Below are 16,230 nucleotides of genomic sequence, written 5' to 3'. Positions count from 1 at the left end.
CTGCTGATTACAATAAGTTGTTGATGTTAATTAGGTTAAAAAACAGCCAACATGGAGTCATTGAACTCATTCATTTAAAGAATCAGTTAATCCAAATCACAAAAAACACATTCTCATTTTCCTCTTCTCTCATGTCATGTAAGTAGTTGGTTTTATTCGTCCTCTTTTTATGACACTGTCACCTAGAAATTACATTGTTTAGTATTAAACATCGTTTTCTTATACATTTTGGAGAAAAAGTATTTGCCACCTGTGTAAGTCAAGTTGTTGAGCTAAATTATGAGCAGGACATTATAAAAGCCTGTAAATTCCTGTCGGTATTGGCAGAGACTTTTATTTTGAAGAGTACATATTATATTTTCAGCCATTTCCTCTGCTTTTCCTAAAATATAATTTTGAAGGAGTAGATTTGACACAGGAGAGCGGTGATCGATTCACTTGTAAAACTAGCTGTTTATATTGTAACCATGACAACTAAGACCATGTTACGTTGAGGAAGTTCTTATTTTAACCCAAATCACCATCTTTTCCTTAACCTAACCAAGCCATGACCGACCATTACTGTAGTAACCATGGCAACAAAGGTAGGTAGGCCACTGTCGGTACAGTCTATGTCGGTACAGTTTATTATTGTAACCATGACACTGAAAATAACATCCGGTATGGTTGTTCAGGTTGGAGGAGATGTTGCTTTAGTGACAACATTTTATCCAGTGAGGGAAGTGTTATGCTCTTGTGCTGCATGCAAGCAGTGGTCAGGCTGAATAGTGACTGTGCAAGGGATGGAACATCCTGGGTCCTGCATGTATTTTGGTGTAGGTGACAAAAACAGTGTAAAGGATGTACTAGGGCTTTGATTAAATGCTAATAAAGTAAATGCATAAATGCATCCTGTCTATGCTTCTGCTCACTGTTAACTTTTTTAAATATTTAACCAACACTAGATTATTTCCCTGACCTTAACCAAGCGCTTTGAGTTACCTGAACATAATTATTTGATTGTTAATCATGACTTAGCTGCCCTGAACAGATACTGTGGGAAAACAAATGAGATACATAATCAGTGAACATAATGCAGGCAGCTTTATGTTTGTTTCAAAATTCACTGGTGCAAATTAGCAGCTTAAAAACATATTTCAGATTAGTCTCTGACATTTCTGATTTCTGACACCACCTGAGTATAATGGAGGTTGTAACCAGTTTTCACTGGAATTAGCTTTTTCTTGGCTAGGCTAGTTACTTGGTCTTTCAAGAGGAACAGAGACGCTGTTTCTGAAAATGTATTGTGTTGGAGTAAGTAAGAAAATATGTTTTTGTTTTGACAAAAAAAAAAAAAAAGTCTTATGCAATTCGTTTGATCCAATCCTTTTACTTGTTATTTGCCTTCCACATATGTTTCCAACAGACAAGGATAGCTCATGTACTGGACCTAACAGTACTCTCAATGAGTCTGAAGGCTACAGAGCTTCAGTTTCAAAGTCACATCGACAGCTCTTCACAGCTTCTGTTGTTTACATATGAGCAGTGCTACAGGCTTCTCTTCACTGCAGATGTTTGATTGAAATAAAGCACAGTGATGAATAAAACACAAAGTCACAAGCAGTACTGTATTTTCACTGTTATCAGTAAATCCTATTAAAGACAAAAAACAAATGTAAGGTAGTATTGTGCCTCATACAGCTTATCCTGCTGTGGCATAGAGCTTCCAACAACGATTCAAGTCTTTAACTGAAATTAACGTCTTTTTCTCTGGAAATCACATGTCCTGTGTCGTTTATTAAAGGATATATCTGATGATATTCTATATTTTTATTGCTGTATATTTATTCATTCATTCATTTATTCATATTCTGGTTGTCCATCCCATTCTCGTGGGCATCTCAGTAATGTCTTGCAACTTCTTCAAATTTGACACAAACATTCACTTGGACTCAATGATGAACTGATTCGATTTTGGTGGTCAAAGGTCAAGGTCAGTGTGACCTCATAAAACACTTTTACTGAATTACCGTTACTGAAGACTTCACACAGCAATTATGACAAAAGTTCACACAAATGGTTCATATTTTGTTTGATTCTGAATAAACAGGGATGTAACCTGAAACTAGTCTGAACGGTGGAGGCATAAAACCACAAGGAGGGGATGCTAGTTCTTTATGTCCCGTTGACATGTTGTGAGCCATTTGTAAAGATTTATGTCTTCTGTAGGAACCAGTTAGGGTGTGAGTGCCTCAGAGAGGGGAGGGAAGTCAGACGCTGATGAGGAGCAGACTCACACATAGCTGGGTAAGTCTGGGCAGTAGAACAAAATGGAAACATAATACTGACATCTCATATAATTGTTATGGTTAACAGTTGCCTATTTACCTGTAGACACAGAGCAACACAGAGTTTGTTTTGTTGGCTGTGTCTACCTGATGAATATAAGTCCAATACTCACTCAGGTCAGCTCTGGTTTGGTCTCCACCAACCCCTGAGAAAAACATCTGGCTCTTAAGCTGCTAAAGTAAAAGCTCCGATATTTTACCAGCTAATCTAATTTAGTCTGTGTGCGGTTTGGTGCTGCACAGGTAGTGTGCAGCTGTATTGTTCATTGACTGCTGCAACTCAAAGTTATGCTGATTAAAGCAGTGAGACTGAACTGAAACTGCAAACTGTCAAACACACTCACACACACTGTTTAAATATACATTTAAAAATAACTTTGACATGTTTTTGTTTTTGTGATTTCAGTTGGACATTAAAAGGAAATAAAAGTGACTTATTTTTTGTGTGTAGTTTATTGTGAAACATCTGCGACTGCACTTTGAATCTGTGGAGAGTAGCTTTGTGACAGGCAGTCGCCGCTGAGACAGTCTCAGAGACTTCCCAGTTTACATGCTGAGAGGAACAGCTCTTATGGGTCAGAGGGTTGGAACAAACGACCTGTGTGGTTGTTCAGGTTGGAGGACTGTAAGAAACGTTGGGGTCATTTTGGGGGGACTATTGTAATTCTTTATCATCAGGATGTCCCGGGAACACTGGGAAAAGCCTCCAGCTGATCCAAAATGCTGCAGCAGAGTACTGACAGGAACTAGGAGAGAGATTATATTAGCTTCTCTGCACTGGCTCCCTAAATCCACAGTGAAATTCAAAATCCCTCTTCACATACAATGCCCTTATTAACACCATATCTATATATACATATATTAAAAACCTTATACCTTATTATCCCAATAGTACTCTTCGCAGGTCTGCTTGTAGTTCCTAGAGTCTCTAAGAGTAGAATGGGAGGCAGAGTCTTCAGCTATCAGGCTCCTCTCCTGTGGAGCCAGCTCCTGTGGAGCCGGCTCCCAGTCTGGGTGCAGGAGGCAGACTCCCTGTACATTTAAGATTAGACTTCAAACTGTCCTCTTTGATAAAGATTATAGTTAGGAGCTGTGGGATCCAGATCTGCCACTAAATCACGCATCATCATTATTAATGTTATGATGATTATGATTATGATGATTATTTTTATTATTATCAGTAGTCTTAGTAGTAATAATTTGTGCTGGTATCATTGCTGCTGTTATCATTAATAACAGATCAGTATGACTATTATTATTATCATTGTAACAGACAGTCTGGCAGAGCTTGAGTACAACGGTATTCTGTTCTTGGTCTCTCTCTCTTTTCTCCCCTTTTCCTCTCCCTCTTTTCCTCTCTCACCCATTTCTGTACTTTAAAACCCAACGCTCAAGGCAGACCATCCCACCTCCCACCCTGCTCTGTTGGAGCTTTCTTCCTGTTAAAGGGAGTTCTTCCTCTCCAATGTCTCCAGGTGCTGCTCATGGTGGAACTGTTGGGTTTCTCTCTATAATATTGTCAGGTCCTGACCTTACTCTGTAAAGTGCCTGGAGATAATCTATGTTATGTTATATAAAATTTAATTGGATTGTAACAGAGTTTGTATAGCATGTGATTCCATTTGCTGTAACTGCCATGATTTTATATTTATGTATCTGTATGGATTTATTGGCTCAACGGCGCCCTCTCTTGGAGGTAGCAGCTTCGAGACGTTGCCAGCTCATGAGAGATGTGCCTGAGGTGAGTTAGAGTGCAGCACGGTGTGCAAATATTGTGTATTAATGTCTGTATGTACAATGTATGAACATATATGTGCACTGTGACTGTAGAAATGTTCATGAAGATTGTCACAAGTGAGTCCCTGTACTTTTCAAGTGCTGAAATGTTCAAATAATGTCATATCGCCCTCTCTAAGCTAGCTAGTTAGCCTCAGAGCTAAAATAACATGCTGTTCTTTGTAGTGAGCCGTGTGAGCGCCACCTGTTTGACTGGTCTGTACATATTCTGTTCCCGTTCAGACAATAACCCGCGGCGCACAAGGATCAGCAAGCCTCCCGCTCCTCATTCTCCACACAACGCAGAGTGGAGGGGTCGCCTGAACCCGGCAGTTACAGTGACGTGCAGCTGAGAGCAATTACTTAAGATTTTCCTCTTGCTTTATCATTTTACCCTCATCTTCTCTTTTTGTCTTCTACACACTGTGTAACGTGAATCATTTTGGTATAAGCAGGATTCATAGGGTGGTAGAATATGATTAGTGACTGATGAACTGATGATTAGAAAAGAAGAAAGAAAAAGAAAACATGCTGCACTCACCTGCTTGGATGCTGGGGAGCAGCAGAGCTGCCAGAAACACGACGCATGTCTTCATCTCTCTCGGCCTGCTGCTGACCAACTTCACACTTGAGGCCTTCAAAGGTTGCGTCAGACCTCCCAGTGGGCTTCAGAGAAGGTCTCAGAGTGGGAAGTGCCAAGTTCACAGCGGGGAGCCACCGAAGGCACCTAGAACATCACATTGAAATGCAGAAGACTCAGCAAGACATGTACAAATAGGTGATTCTAAAGGACTCCCTGGTGAACGAGCGTGACAGGAGGTCTGTCCCAGTGCAGGAGTCCTTAAGAGCACTAGATTTCATTATAGGTTTTAACTTTATCTTTACAGACATTATAAGAGTAGATAGTTTTACTGTATGAAAGGGCACACACACACACACACACATAACCACTGCAACATCACACAGGTTTGTCAAAGACGCACATAATTGTTTTGGAAAGGGGACATAAAACCAATTTCAGTGTTGTTATTTTGATTACTGGCATTCAGTTGTCTTCACATGATCAACAGCAGAGACAGTGAGCCACACTGAGCTGCCTGAGCCACTGTGTAGCCTACATGATGACATTTATAGCAGTGTTACCTGCTCTGATTTTGCCCCTCACTCTTAATATGTATTTCACTGCAGATGTATTCTGTTAGATTACTCAAAGCAAGTGCTGTATTTCAAATACTCATGATCGCATGTAACACTGTGAATGAAACCTAAGGTCGATCTCATGGTAATGTTTGTCTGGCAAAAGGGATGAAGAGCAGTTCTTCCTTGACCTTTTATCCTCCACAGCATCATGTTAGAATGAAAACCAGTGAACAAGAAGAAAATAGAAGAATGTCAATTTACACCTTCAGAGGACATTTTGTTTTCACCTTGTTGCTAGCTCACACATCAGAAGGTTGTAGTTCTCAAACGGTTGTTTAAAAGTTCTCAGACATTTAGGAAGTTATATATGTTATTGCAAAGAAATAATTGGCAAAAAACATAGTAGCCTAAACATCATGCATGTTGTAAACTGGCTGGCCTCCACCCAGCGGTTTGTTTGTCAGCCAGATCTGCTTAGTGAGCTAGCTCCTGCAGTCGTGGATATATTATGAGACCAGAATGCTGGATGTTCATTCAGTCCTGTATGGACTGCTCACCTGTAAAGTCTCGCTTCTTCCAGACCGTACCTCCATAAAACAGTCTGTAAAACATGCTGTGACATTTTGCACTTCTTACTCCTCATTTAATGACTTCACAGTGTTTACTGCGGACTGTTGGCTGAATCACTGTAAACTGCGCAGCATCCCGATGCTGGCTCTGGTTACAATGAATTAGCTCATCCTGCTCATGTAGAGAGCCCAGTGAGAGGCTGTGGGCATAAAGGAGCTCTATAATAATTAATCATAATTCATTTTATCATTTAATTAGCTTGCTGTTTCACTATGGGGGCACAGAGTTAGTGGGAGTTTTCCTGTGCAGTAGTTGTAGTACAATGGCCTATTTACCATGATTGTAGATACACTGTTCACACTAGAGCTGCCTTCATGGGCCAGACAGAGACATATATTTCATTCAGTTTGTTTGCTGAGCTTTATGCTGCTAATGTCGCTTGATTATCAAAGAACTACTCCACTAAAGCCATTTTCACATATGTACATGTGAACGTCTGGAGAATCAGGTGCAGACAGGAGGTTGTCTGTGTGAGACGCACTCTCACCACCCGGACACACTGTTTTTGGTTTCGATGAGTGGTGGCGTCTGGGTAAAGCGTGCAGGAGAAATGATAGAACACTCACTGTGTATTTTCTTCAGACAATGACTGGCTCTATTCACTTATGGGCTCAATTGCACATCACACAGACTTTATTCTTGGCAACTGACAGGGGAAAGTCCATTCAACTGACTGGGACATCTGTGTTCACACATACAGCTCCTCTGGTTAATGTCAAGAAAAGTTCAGGCTGCAGTTGCATGTGTGAAAGCAGCTTTAATGATTGTAGGGAGATGATCACTGTCATAATAATAGCTTATACAGAGCACTGTTATTACCACATCCACAGTGTCTAAACTATACCATGGTGTTCAGACGGAGCCTCAAAGAGAGGACTTATTATGACTCTTGCAAAGATACATCCACAGCTGCAAGCATATAGGCCTACCTGCTTTATGCCAACACATCTGATGATATATAGCTTACATATACACACACACACACACATACATAATATATACACCAATCAGCCACAGCATGTTTTTATTGTTGTGGCTGATGGTGTATATCTGTATATCTATATGGCTTGGTATATACTGTATCTGTGGCCTGTTTTAAGAGTTCATTCTGAACCATTAGTAATTTGATTTAAAACTTAACTATATATATGAACTCTGAAGAGTGACGTATTACATTTTATATTCTATGGGCACAAATTACACGTGGTTTGGTCAAATAGCAAAACAGCTTACACACAAATGTATGAGCATTACATCAGAAACAAAGCACACCAGGCTTCCTACAAGGGATCCAGTCCTCATCAACAACGGTTATGTTGGCAAGACTAGCATGCATCTAGTTATCTCTAAAATGAAATAGTGATAAATCATCATCATGCATGAATGATTCATGTTGATGAAGATACAAAAAACTAGAAAATGCATAGCAAAATAGCAATGTTAATATTTTTAGATGTTTTCAGGGGAGCCCATGTCTTGTTAAGGGGAGCTGAGCTCCCCCTGGTTCCCCTGTAGTTCACACCTTGCAGATAGACAATACAGACAGTAACACTAAACTACAAAACACATCTCTCTCATACAGCTGTTGAGACTAAATCAGATCAAGTAAAACAGAGGATTGTAGAAACCTGACATCAGAGAATATTAATTGATTCATCTGTAATTACTCTGCTCATTCTGCTCCTCACATACAGTGTGGTGAATTCACAGATCTAAACCATGACAACAAATGACTATTATGAAAAATATGAAAATAAAATAAATAACTAATGTAATAAAGGTGTGGTTTCTGAAATCCTTTGATAAAATAAGTAAGACATAAACATCACCTCGCTCATGGATCAGTTTATTCCGATGAAAACATTGCTGCAAGTGGGAAAGTCTAAACCGGTATCTCCAGTTTCCTAATGAATGAATGAATGAATGAATGAATGAATGAATGAATGAATGAATGAAGTGAACACGACTTGGTTTATGGATTTATGTTGAAAACACTGCCAACTGTAAAGTAATGTGATGTTCTAGTAAGTCACTCCTGCAGCTGTTAGATCTAGATTTAGTAAAATCCTAGAAGTGGAGTGACCCACACATCTGGTGGTGTGGAAGCAAATGTGAGAGTGATTATAATTACAGGGCTGTTCAAGGTACCCGTGAATGTATTCTCATTGATGTATTATGAGTGTGATTGTCTCATCTGGGGTCTCACATGTTTCCCTCTCAGGGTCAAAAGGCTCCTAACTGGTTCAGCGCTTGTGTTTCTGGGTCACATTCTGCAAAGCAGCTCAGAGGAGTACACCACATGTTTGATCACTGTAGTAAAACATGGATCTTTTAATCATAAAAAAAGGAGGGAACAAATAATCTAACCTTGACAAGGCAGAAGAAACACAATATTTTTACTATGAACTTGAGATTAGATTTTTTTTTTACCGATCTAAGACATGAAGAAAAAGTGGTGTCACTAGTCTCTGAGAATCAAAGAGCTTCTCTCTGCAGCAGCAAAATTGCACTGATGTTCAACACTCATAGACACATCAGTGAACTCCCTCTGGGACTTTCTGGGTGGGAAGCAAGGGCAGACCCACCCAGCACCCTCAGCACCCTCCTGTGCAGCCCCAAGCTAAGGAGACCTGGAAGGATTAATACGCCAAACAGGGAACAACAGAAGAAAACAAGTAAATTACATCATTCTTTTTTCTGGCGTATGTAGAATAGCCTCTACCAATGTAGGACACCCACTCCCAACTGAGACTGGCAAACAAATGTGTGCAGCCTTTTAAAAAATACGGCCACATAACGGTGTCAGCATTGATGATTCTGCAGTATTTGTGTTCAGGAACTATGATATAGTTCAGGTTAGAGATAGTGATGATGATAGGCCGTTAATTCACAACCCTCATCTCCACCGCCTTCCTTTCTGCCTTTCTACAAACAGGATACTTCATTTCCTGCATTGGCTCTGACATTTGGCATTGGATATAAATTGTGAGGTGCAGAATCATCCAATATATAAGTAATTCCTTGGAATACTGAAAGTCTGAAGACCACAAGGACACACAAAGGACACAGAGAGAAAGTAAACACAGAAAGTAGCCTTCTACAATGTCCATTATGGCTAATTGCAGAGGGATCTACACCTGGGCCAACTTGCCAGTAGCCATGTTCATCCATCACAGAGGCTTAAGCTCCTTCTGAGCCACTGTGTTCCTCTGAGGAATGTGGACTGTCATTAATATCCCTGTACACAAAACAATCTCAGTCCAGACTGTTATGGTCCGTGGTGGAACAAGCTACCAGATGCTATCAGAGCAGGGTCGTCTCTCTCTGTCTTCAAGAATCTCAAGAATCTCTCAGTCAAAACACTGCAGCTCGGCTGAGAACCAGAACCAAGAGGAGAGAGCACATCAGTCCAGTTTAACTTCCTGTTACCTTTAGAATTGATTTTAAGCTCCTCCTCCTTATATACAAAGACCTTCATGTGCAAGCACCAAGCTACATTTTAGCTCCCTTGATAACTATAGACCTCCAGGAACACTGAGATCATCTACTGCTGCTTTACTAAAGGTTCCAGAAACATCAGGGACGCAGCTTGTGTCAGTTCCAACCCAAAGCTGTGGACAACACGACCTGTAGATATCAGAGAAGAAGAAGCTCACTGAGTGTTTTTAAAAGAAAGATAAAAACTTTATTTCTTCACTTTAGCCTTTAACCAGCTCTGAAACTTTACACTTTGCTCAGCACTTCTTTTACATGCTGTTATAAATATTGATGTCTTACTGATTTTATGCTTCCTATAGAAAGCATAAAATTATACACGTAATCATTTTTCTAAAATCTTATTTTAATTGAATTATTTAGTTATTTCATTTATTATTTCTGTGTTACTATTTTATTATTATTCCGTCTCATTTTACATCAATGTTTGTGTTGCCATATTGAATAGATTTAGTATTCATTACTTACACCAAGGTCTCCTACTGCACTCAAGCTTTAGTGATGTCCCTCACTGTCAGTCTCTATGGATTAAAGTGTCAAATGAGCAGATGTAAAGTAAATGTATATTTCAATCTGTCAAACCGGTTCCATTCCTTCAACTAAGGTTTTTTCTTTTTTTTTTTTTTGTTTAAACTGCCTCTTCCTCCTGAGCTTTTCATGAGGTGAATGCTGTGTGTGTGCTTTACTGTCATGTGACAGTATTCAGATTATGGTGGAGAAGAGATGATGTGATGACTCTCAGACGCAGGGATGTACAGTCCAGTGCACATGCAGATGACACAGGGGAGTCTGCAAATACCCGTGTTCAAAAAGAATGTGAATTGTTTCATCTCCTGATCTGACTGTCACACGCGGATCACACACATGTGAGCAAAGGCAGGAGCCACTTAAGTGAAGCATTCATGCATTATTAATAACAAAAGCTTGTTCTGTCTTGGCTTTCTTGAATTCTAAGTTCAAATGGTTTTTCTGAGCTATGACACTGCAACACAAACGCCATTAAAGCATGCAGCGTCACTGTTTATGATTTCTCAGTGGGCATGTCGATGTGACTCCAAGCAGCCAGCTGGCAGCAGTCTGTCAGACAGCCAGTCAGGAAGGAGGCTGTGTTTGAACAGTTTGTGAAGTAGAGTGAGTGTGTGTGTGTGTGTGTGTGTGTGTGTGTGTGTGTGTGTGTGTGTGTGTGTGTCTGGTGGTCTCACTTTCCGTTTGGCTTTTCTGACTTATTGTCATTGTTGTAACCAAGATTACACTGATAAAGGTTTGGCTAGCATTTTTTTTTTTTAACTGTGATTTGTTAGTTGATTAATTGATGAATCTATTGACACAACATTATTTGACATGATTCAGCAACTATTTTGATAATTGATTAAACATTTAAGTGATACTTTAAGACAAAACACACAAAAAGCAACTGGTTCTAGCTTTTCAAATGTGAGTGTTTGCAGCCTTTCTTAGTCTGTATGATAGTGTGGACTGTTGGTCGACAAAACAAGTCATTTTAATGTAAAAAATACAATTAAAATGGGTATTTTTGACTATTTTCTGTCACATAATGGACCAAGCATAACAATCAATTAGCCAAGGAAATAACTGGAAAATTAATTTGTAATGAAATGATTGTTAGTTGTAGATTTTATTGCCCTACATTGTGTAAATGTTGTTTCCAATGCTTTCACTCTCATGTAGTTTCCCCAAATACAGTGGAATACTAATAATACAGTGTCGACACAAAGCTACGACTTAACTCGATGTTTGGCTGACTGTGACATAACATCCTCAACATCATGAAACTATCAGTCTGTGTAACATTTGATCATGTGGTCAGTTATAGGTGATTAATGTATGTCAACTTGCCACCGTAGGAACAGCGGTTATGTAGCCTTTGAATGAGCCACAACTGAACTGTGTGCGTGTACGCAAGCATGCACGTTGTAGGTGTTTGCCAATGATAGCTAACATTAGGCTCTATAAACTACTGGACTATGGATGTAGCAGCAAAAACAAAAGGTTGTTCCCTGTAATTCAACAAGGGTATATTTTATAACTAAATTAACTCTTTCATTTGTAAGAGGAAGAATATTTTGTTTGTTCTTATTCATATACTCAGTGAAATCACAGATGTGTCGTCCTTGACATATATTAATGTTAATACTGTCAGACTTTAAGAGTATAAATAAAGAATTAGTTGACCAGGAATTACCATTAGATGTGGTTAGGTTTTATACAGGTATACCCAATTTCCACCAAAATTAGCAGGTATAAGTTGATTGACCCCTTTGCCACTTCCACTGTCAAGTTTGCCTTTCTGGTCAGACTGAGGACACACACAACGGCAAAGAGTGACGTCATCACACGCACTTACAGAGGACTCATACAGAAGCAGGGGAGAGAGAGAGTGAGCTGCTAGCCGCCGCTGCAGACTGCTAAAGCAGATCTGATCACCTGTAAAAGTGTCGGAGCCTCTGTGTGAGATGCTTCCATTGCTGATTGTGTGTTTTTAAAACTTATCTCAGGGCTGCAGCTCACTCTTTCATCTCCAAGTGCAGTGTAGCCGCAGTGTTTCTGGTTTAACAGCACCGTGATGGACAGGTGACAGGTCCATCTACAGTGTCTGTGCTCTCAAAGGCATTAAAAAGCAGGGCAAAGGGTGGAAATTAGTGAGTTCACTTTGGTGTTGTGTTTATATCAATGCAGATCGGAGCTGGAGCTGATAAAGACCTGTGACTACTGCAGAGTCATTTGACCCGGGTGTAAATGCTGATTAAACCTTTTTCTGTTGCTGACAAAAACCAGATGTTAGTGGGTCTTAGTGGGTTTTTGACCAGTGGAAAAGAGGCTTTATTGTGTTTTCAGAACAGAGAACAGAGCTTCTGTTATCTCTGACTTTCAAAGCAGTCTATTCATTGCAACACACTCCTGAACAACTGATACCGGCAACCATACATGGTTGTAACTTTCTGTCTTACTGTAGTGTGACAGTGTGGACTGTGAGATTTCTGAAAACGATCTAAAACTAATAGCAGGGATGAAATACAATTTTTTCTTTTAAATACAGATTTCAGATTTCATCCAAATCAGTGTCGACATGACAGCTGAGAACTGCCTGTCTGCTCTCAGGTCTCTCAGCTCCAGTCCAGAGCATCGGGACGATCACCTCCCATTCACATCCTCAGCCTTTCACCTTCAACCCTGAAGCTGAGAGACTACACACACACACACACACACACACACACACACACACACACACACGTTCATGTAGAAAAATGACATCTCTATTGGTGTCATATTTCAGAGCAGAGTACAGTGTGATGTGTATGTGGGAGGCAGCACACAGGACTGAGGATATATGGAGCTTATGTGCTTCCAGGCCCTGCTGCTTATTGGACACTTTATGAGCTCAGAGCGACTGTGAAATTTTGAACACAAGCTGGCACTGCTCTTAAAACACTCACACACACACTTCCTAAAAAAATTTACTTCTGAGAGAAATGGCCACTTTCTCTACTGAACTACACTTGCCTGCCGCACACACACAAACACATTTGGCAGCAAGTGAGCTGGGGTTGGAGGACACTTTCAGATGTTTTATGACTTCCACAGTAACAAAAGCTTACAATTAATTTCCCACAGAAACAAGCATTAAGTCTATGAATAGTGTGTAATAATATCCCTCTGGGAAGTGCTGGGTGGAGCTCTGTTAGCTGCATTTGCAGCAGCTCTTCTTGACGTCCAACTAAACACTGGCCATATGGAGGTGAAGAAAATCTGCTGACTTCACACACACACACACACTTTTTCCAAGAACATTTTTGTCTGAATAAATGTTTTCATCCCTGTCTCGACTGCAGGAAGTGAATCCTATCACAGCCTCAGGAACGACACGCCACTGCTGCAGGTTTTAATAAGCTTATACTGCATTCCTCTGAAAGTGGGGAAGTCAGATATCCCAGATGATGGGCTGTAGTTACCATCACTGTGTTGTTTCGGTCGTCCACCTCTTCACCCGCCAGTGAGCCTCCTCAGACATGTGGAGCCAGTAATGAGATTCACACTATCCTGACCCGCTGTACGGACCCCCGAACAACCAGCAGGGGTGAGTCGTGCAGTAACAAGGAGGCCCTTGTGTAACCTGGATACAGGCTGCCCTGCCCTGCTGGTGGTGCCTGCAGTGTACATGCTACACAGGTGTGGAAAGAAGTAGATCCACCTCCTCGTTATGTACTTCAGGTTAGAAAAAATCCTTCAACCTGTTTCTTTTTTTTTTTTCTGAAATTTAGATCCGTCTACCCCTAGCACTTTTACTCCTTTTTGCTTTTTGGAAAGTATAATGACACATTTTGTCATAATGTGTTATTTGCTGGATTAATATAAATGCAGCTCTTCATTCCATTTGCCCCAATTCATCAATTATTGCAACTCTTTGACCGTTTTTGTTATTGTGGACTTAATTTAGAAAACGCTGAATTATTTGACTTATTCACTCATTCACGCACAGCAATGGCAGCATTAAGTACATTAGTATCTGTACTGTGGTGCCATCTTCCATGCCTCTTTTTCCACATTGTTATATTAATGCTGTATTAATTTTCTAACTTTACTTCCCTGCCGCTGAAACACTTTAATTTGTCCTTGGGGATCAATACCTCATTTTACTGGCCTGCTGTTAGTGTTGCTGGGGCACTTTGTACATGTTTTTGTTTGTCATAATTTAAGTATTTATTCAATTAACTTCCAACAGCCACATTTATTTTCTTTCTTCAAAAATGAAAATTGCAAATCTCACTTTAAACTAAGATCTTGATGGAGTCTGGCTTGTTGTGTAATTTCTCAGTACAACACATTCTTTATTCCTCTAGAGTCATTTCACCATCAGTGGCAATAATGCACTTTACTCACGTTTTTACAAAATGAATTACTAGGAGAAAGTAGAGAAAGAGAATCAAATTCTGCCCCAAAAAAGTTCAAGCTGGCCCTGAAGCACACACAGACACACACAAAGCCACAAAGCCCACAGTGATAAAATATGTATATCATTAGCAACGTCCAGAGGCCTGCAGCAACATACGATTCACTCAGCAGCCAGTCAGCCAGTTTTGATAACAGACCAGCTTCAACACTCACACAGGCAGACAAGTGTGTGTGTGTGTGTGGTTGTGTGTGTGTGTGTGTGTGTGTGTGGGGGGGGGGGGGGGGTACATATGTGAACCATTGTTGCTAAAACCATCGTTGTGAGGACATATTGGCCTCCACAAGGACTGCTGTTAGGCATTCTTTTATGATGGTTCAAGTTAGGGTAAGGGGCTGTGGAATGCATCACTTCAATGGAGTGCCCTCACAAAGATAGAAATACAAGTGTGTGTGTGTCTGTGTGTGTTACTCTTTCTTGCAAAGCAGTCTGGATTTGGTTGCAGGAAAATAACATTTGGTCACATACTGAACATGCTGTCCTCAACCTGATCCAGGTACACTTAACAAGGTTAGCGTGAGCATGAAAACATACCACGAGACACAGATGAATGCATTCTGTCACACAAGAATGCACACACACACACACACACACACACACACACACACACACACACACACACACACACACACACACACAAATACACACAGAATAACATAGAGGAAACCTCACTGGAGGTACTACCTGTCATGCTGGCTGCTTTACACACACACAAACACACACACACACACACACACAACAATACACGTGTATGTAGCGGTGCATGCACACAGACATACACACGGACGACACAGAACACGTGAGGTCTAGCCTTGGGCGAAAGGAAAACAAAAGGCCACATGTCACAAGTTTAACATGGTCTTTACGTTTACGCAAATAGTATATTCAAATAATATTTCCAGCAAAGCTACTTGAGCAACAACAGAAAAGCATGATTCAGTGTGACGCACTGCAGGAGGAATTTCACTGTGTAAAATTGTTAAATTGAAATGAATGACAACAGATTACTACTTCATCATGGCTGCACATCATGGTAACCATATCAGTCACGCAGGTTAAGGTTTGGGAACAATTGTGGCCAAGGTTGTCTGTCAGCAGGAAAAACCTCCACCCCGTGCCCTGCCTACAACAGGCTACAGTAACAACAATAAAGTCATAACTTCATGTGAATTAAAAATGCAAAATTTTGAGAGAAAAAAAACCTTTTAGAAATTTAAAAATTAAAAAAATTTTTTAGGAATATTATAAAGAACCAATAAACCAGGTGAAAGGACAGTCAGTGGCAGCCTGAGCTGCTTCTGGCAGCTGCTCTTTGTCTGTCTAGCAATAGAATAGACTCAGTTTCTTCACAATCCTTTCAATGACCTGATGCTGCTGCTGCTGCTGCTGCTGCTGATGATGATGATGATGATGATGATAATGATTATGGGCCTCCTTAATAGTGGATCTTCTGCTAAATTAGAACTTCACAGGATGCTCCACATTCCTCATTTTAAAGCTTCTACTACTTCCCCTCTAAAACAACACGCAACCTAAAATTAACACTTTATTCTCATTGGATTCTGACTTTATTCTTGTTATATTACGACTTTATTCTTTTAATATTACGATTTTTTTCCTCAGTGTGGCCCTAGTACAACGTACCTGCCTCCTGCCTCTGTGGCCTTTAGGACAAGAGTCATAAATACTATGACTAAAAGAGGGCTCTTGATCAAATATTATTACTTCATATGATTACATTTTGTTTTTGATATGGTTTGTCACTATTAAAATACGAGATGTTTTCACTGAAATACATGGAGGTAAGTATAATTCCTAGGTGTAGAACACAACAGGGAGCCTAGTTTTGATACCTACAGGCTACAATGGAAGATCAGAGGCAGCAAGGTGATT

General features: G+C 40.2%; 1 protein-coding gene across 1 annotated transcript in view; it reads right to left on the bottom strand.

Moving 5' to 3' along the window:
• Nucleotides 1-16,230, bottom strand: part of cemip (cell migration inducing hyaluronan binding protein) — a 198,561-nt gene that overhangs the window by 99,658 nt on the left and 82,673 nt on the right. The window contains exon 2 of the mRNA XM_022743348.1: nucleotides 4,645-4,830. Within this exon, the coding sequence (XP_022599069.1) occupies nucleotides 4,645-4,699 (55 nt within the window). The 5' untranslated portion in view covers nucleotides 4,700-4,830. The remainder of the gene's footprint in view (nucleotides 1-4,644; nucleotides 4,831-16,230) is intronic.

The sequence above is a fragment of the Seriola dumerili genome, unplaced genomic scaffold (genome assembly GCF_002260705.1).
Source record: "Seriola dumerili isolate Sdu_G_001 unplaced genomic scaffold, Sdu_1.0 BDQW01000003.1, whole genome shotgun sequence".
Lineage (NCBI taxonomy): Eukaryota > Metazoa > Chordata > Actinopteri > Carangiformes > Carangidae > Seriola > Seriola dumerili.
This window is presented reverse-complemented; position numbering and strand designations above follow the sequence as displayed.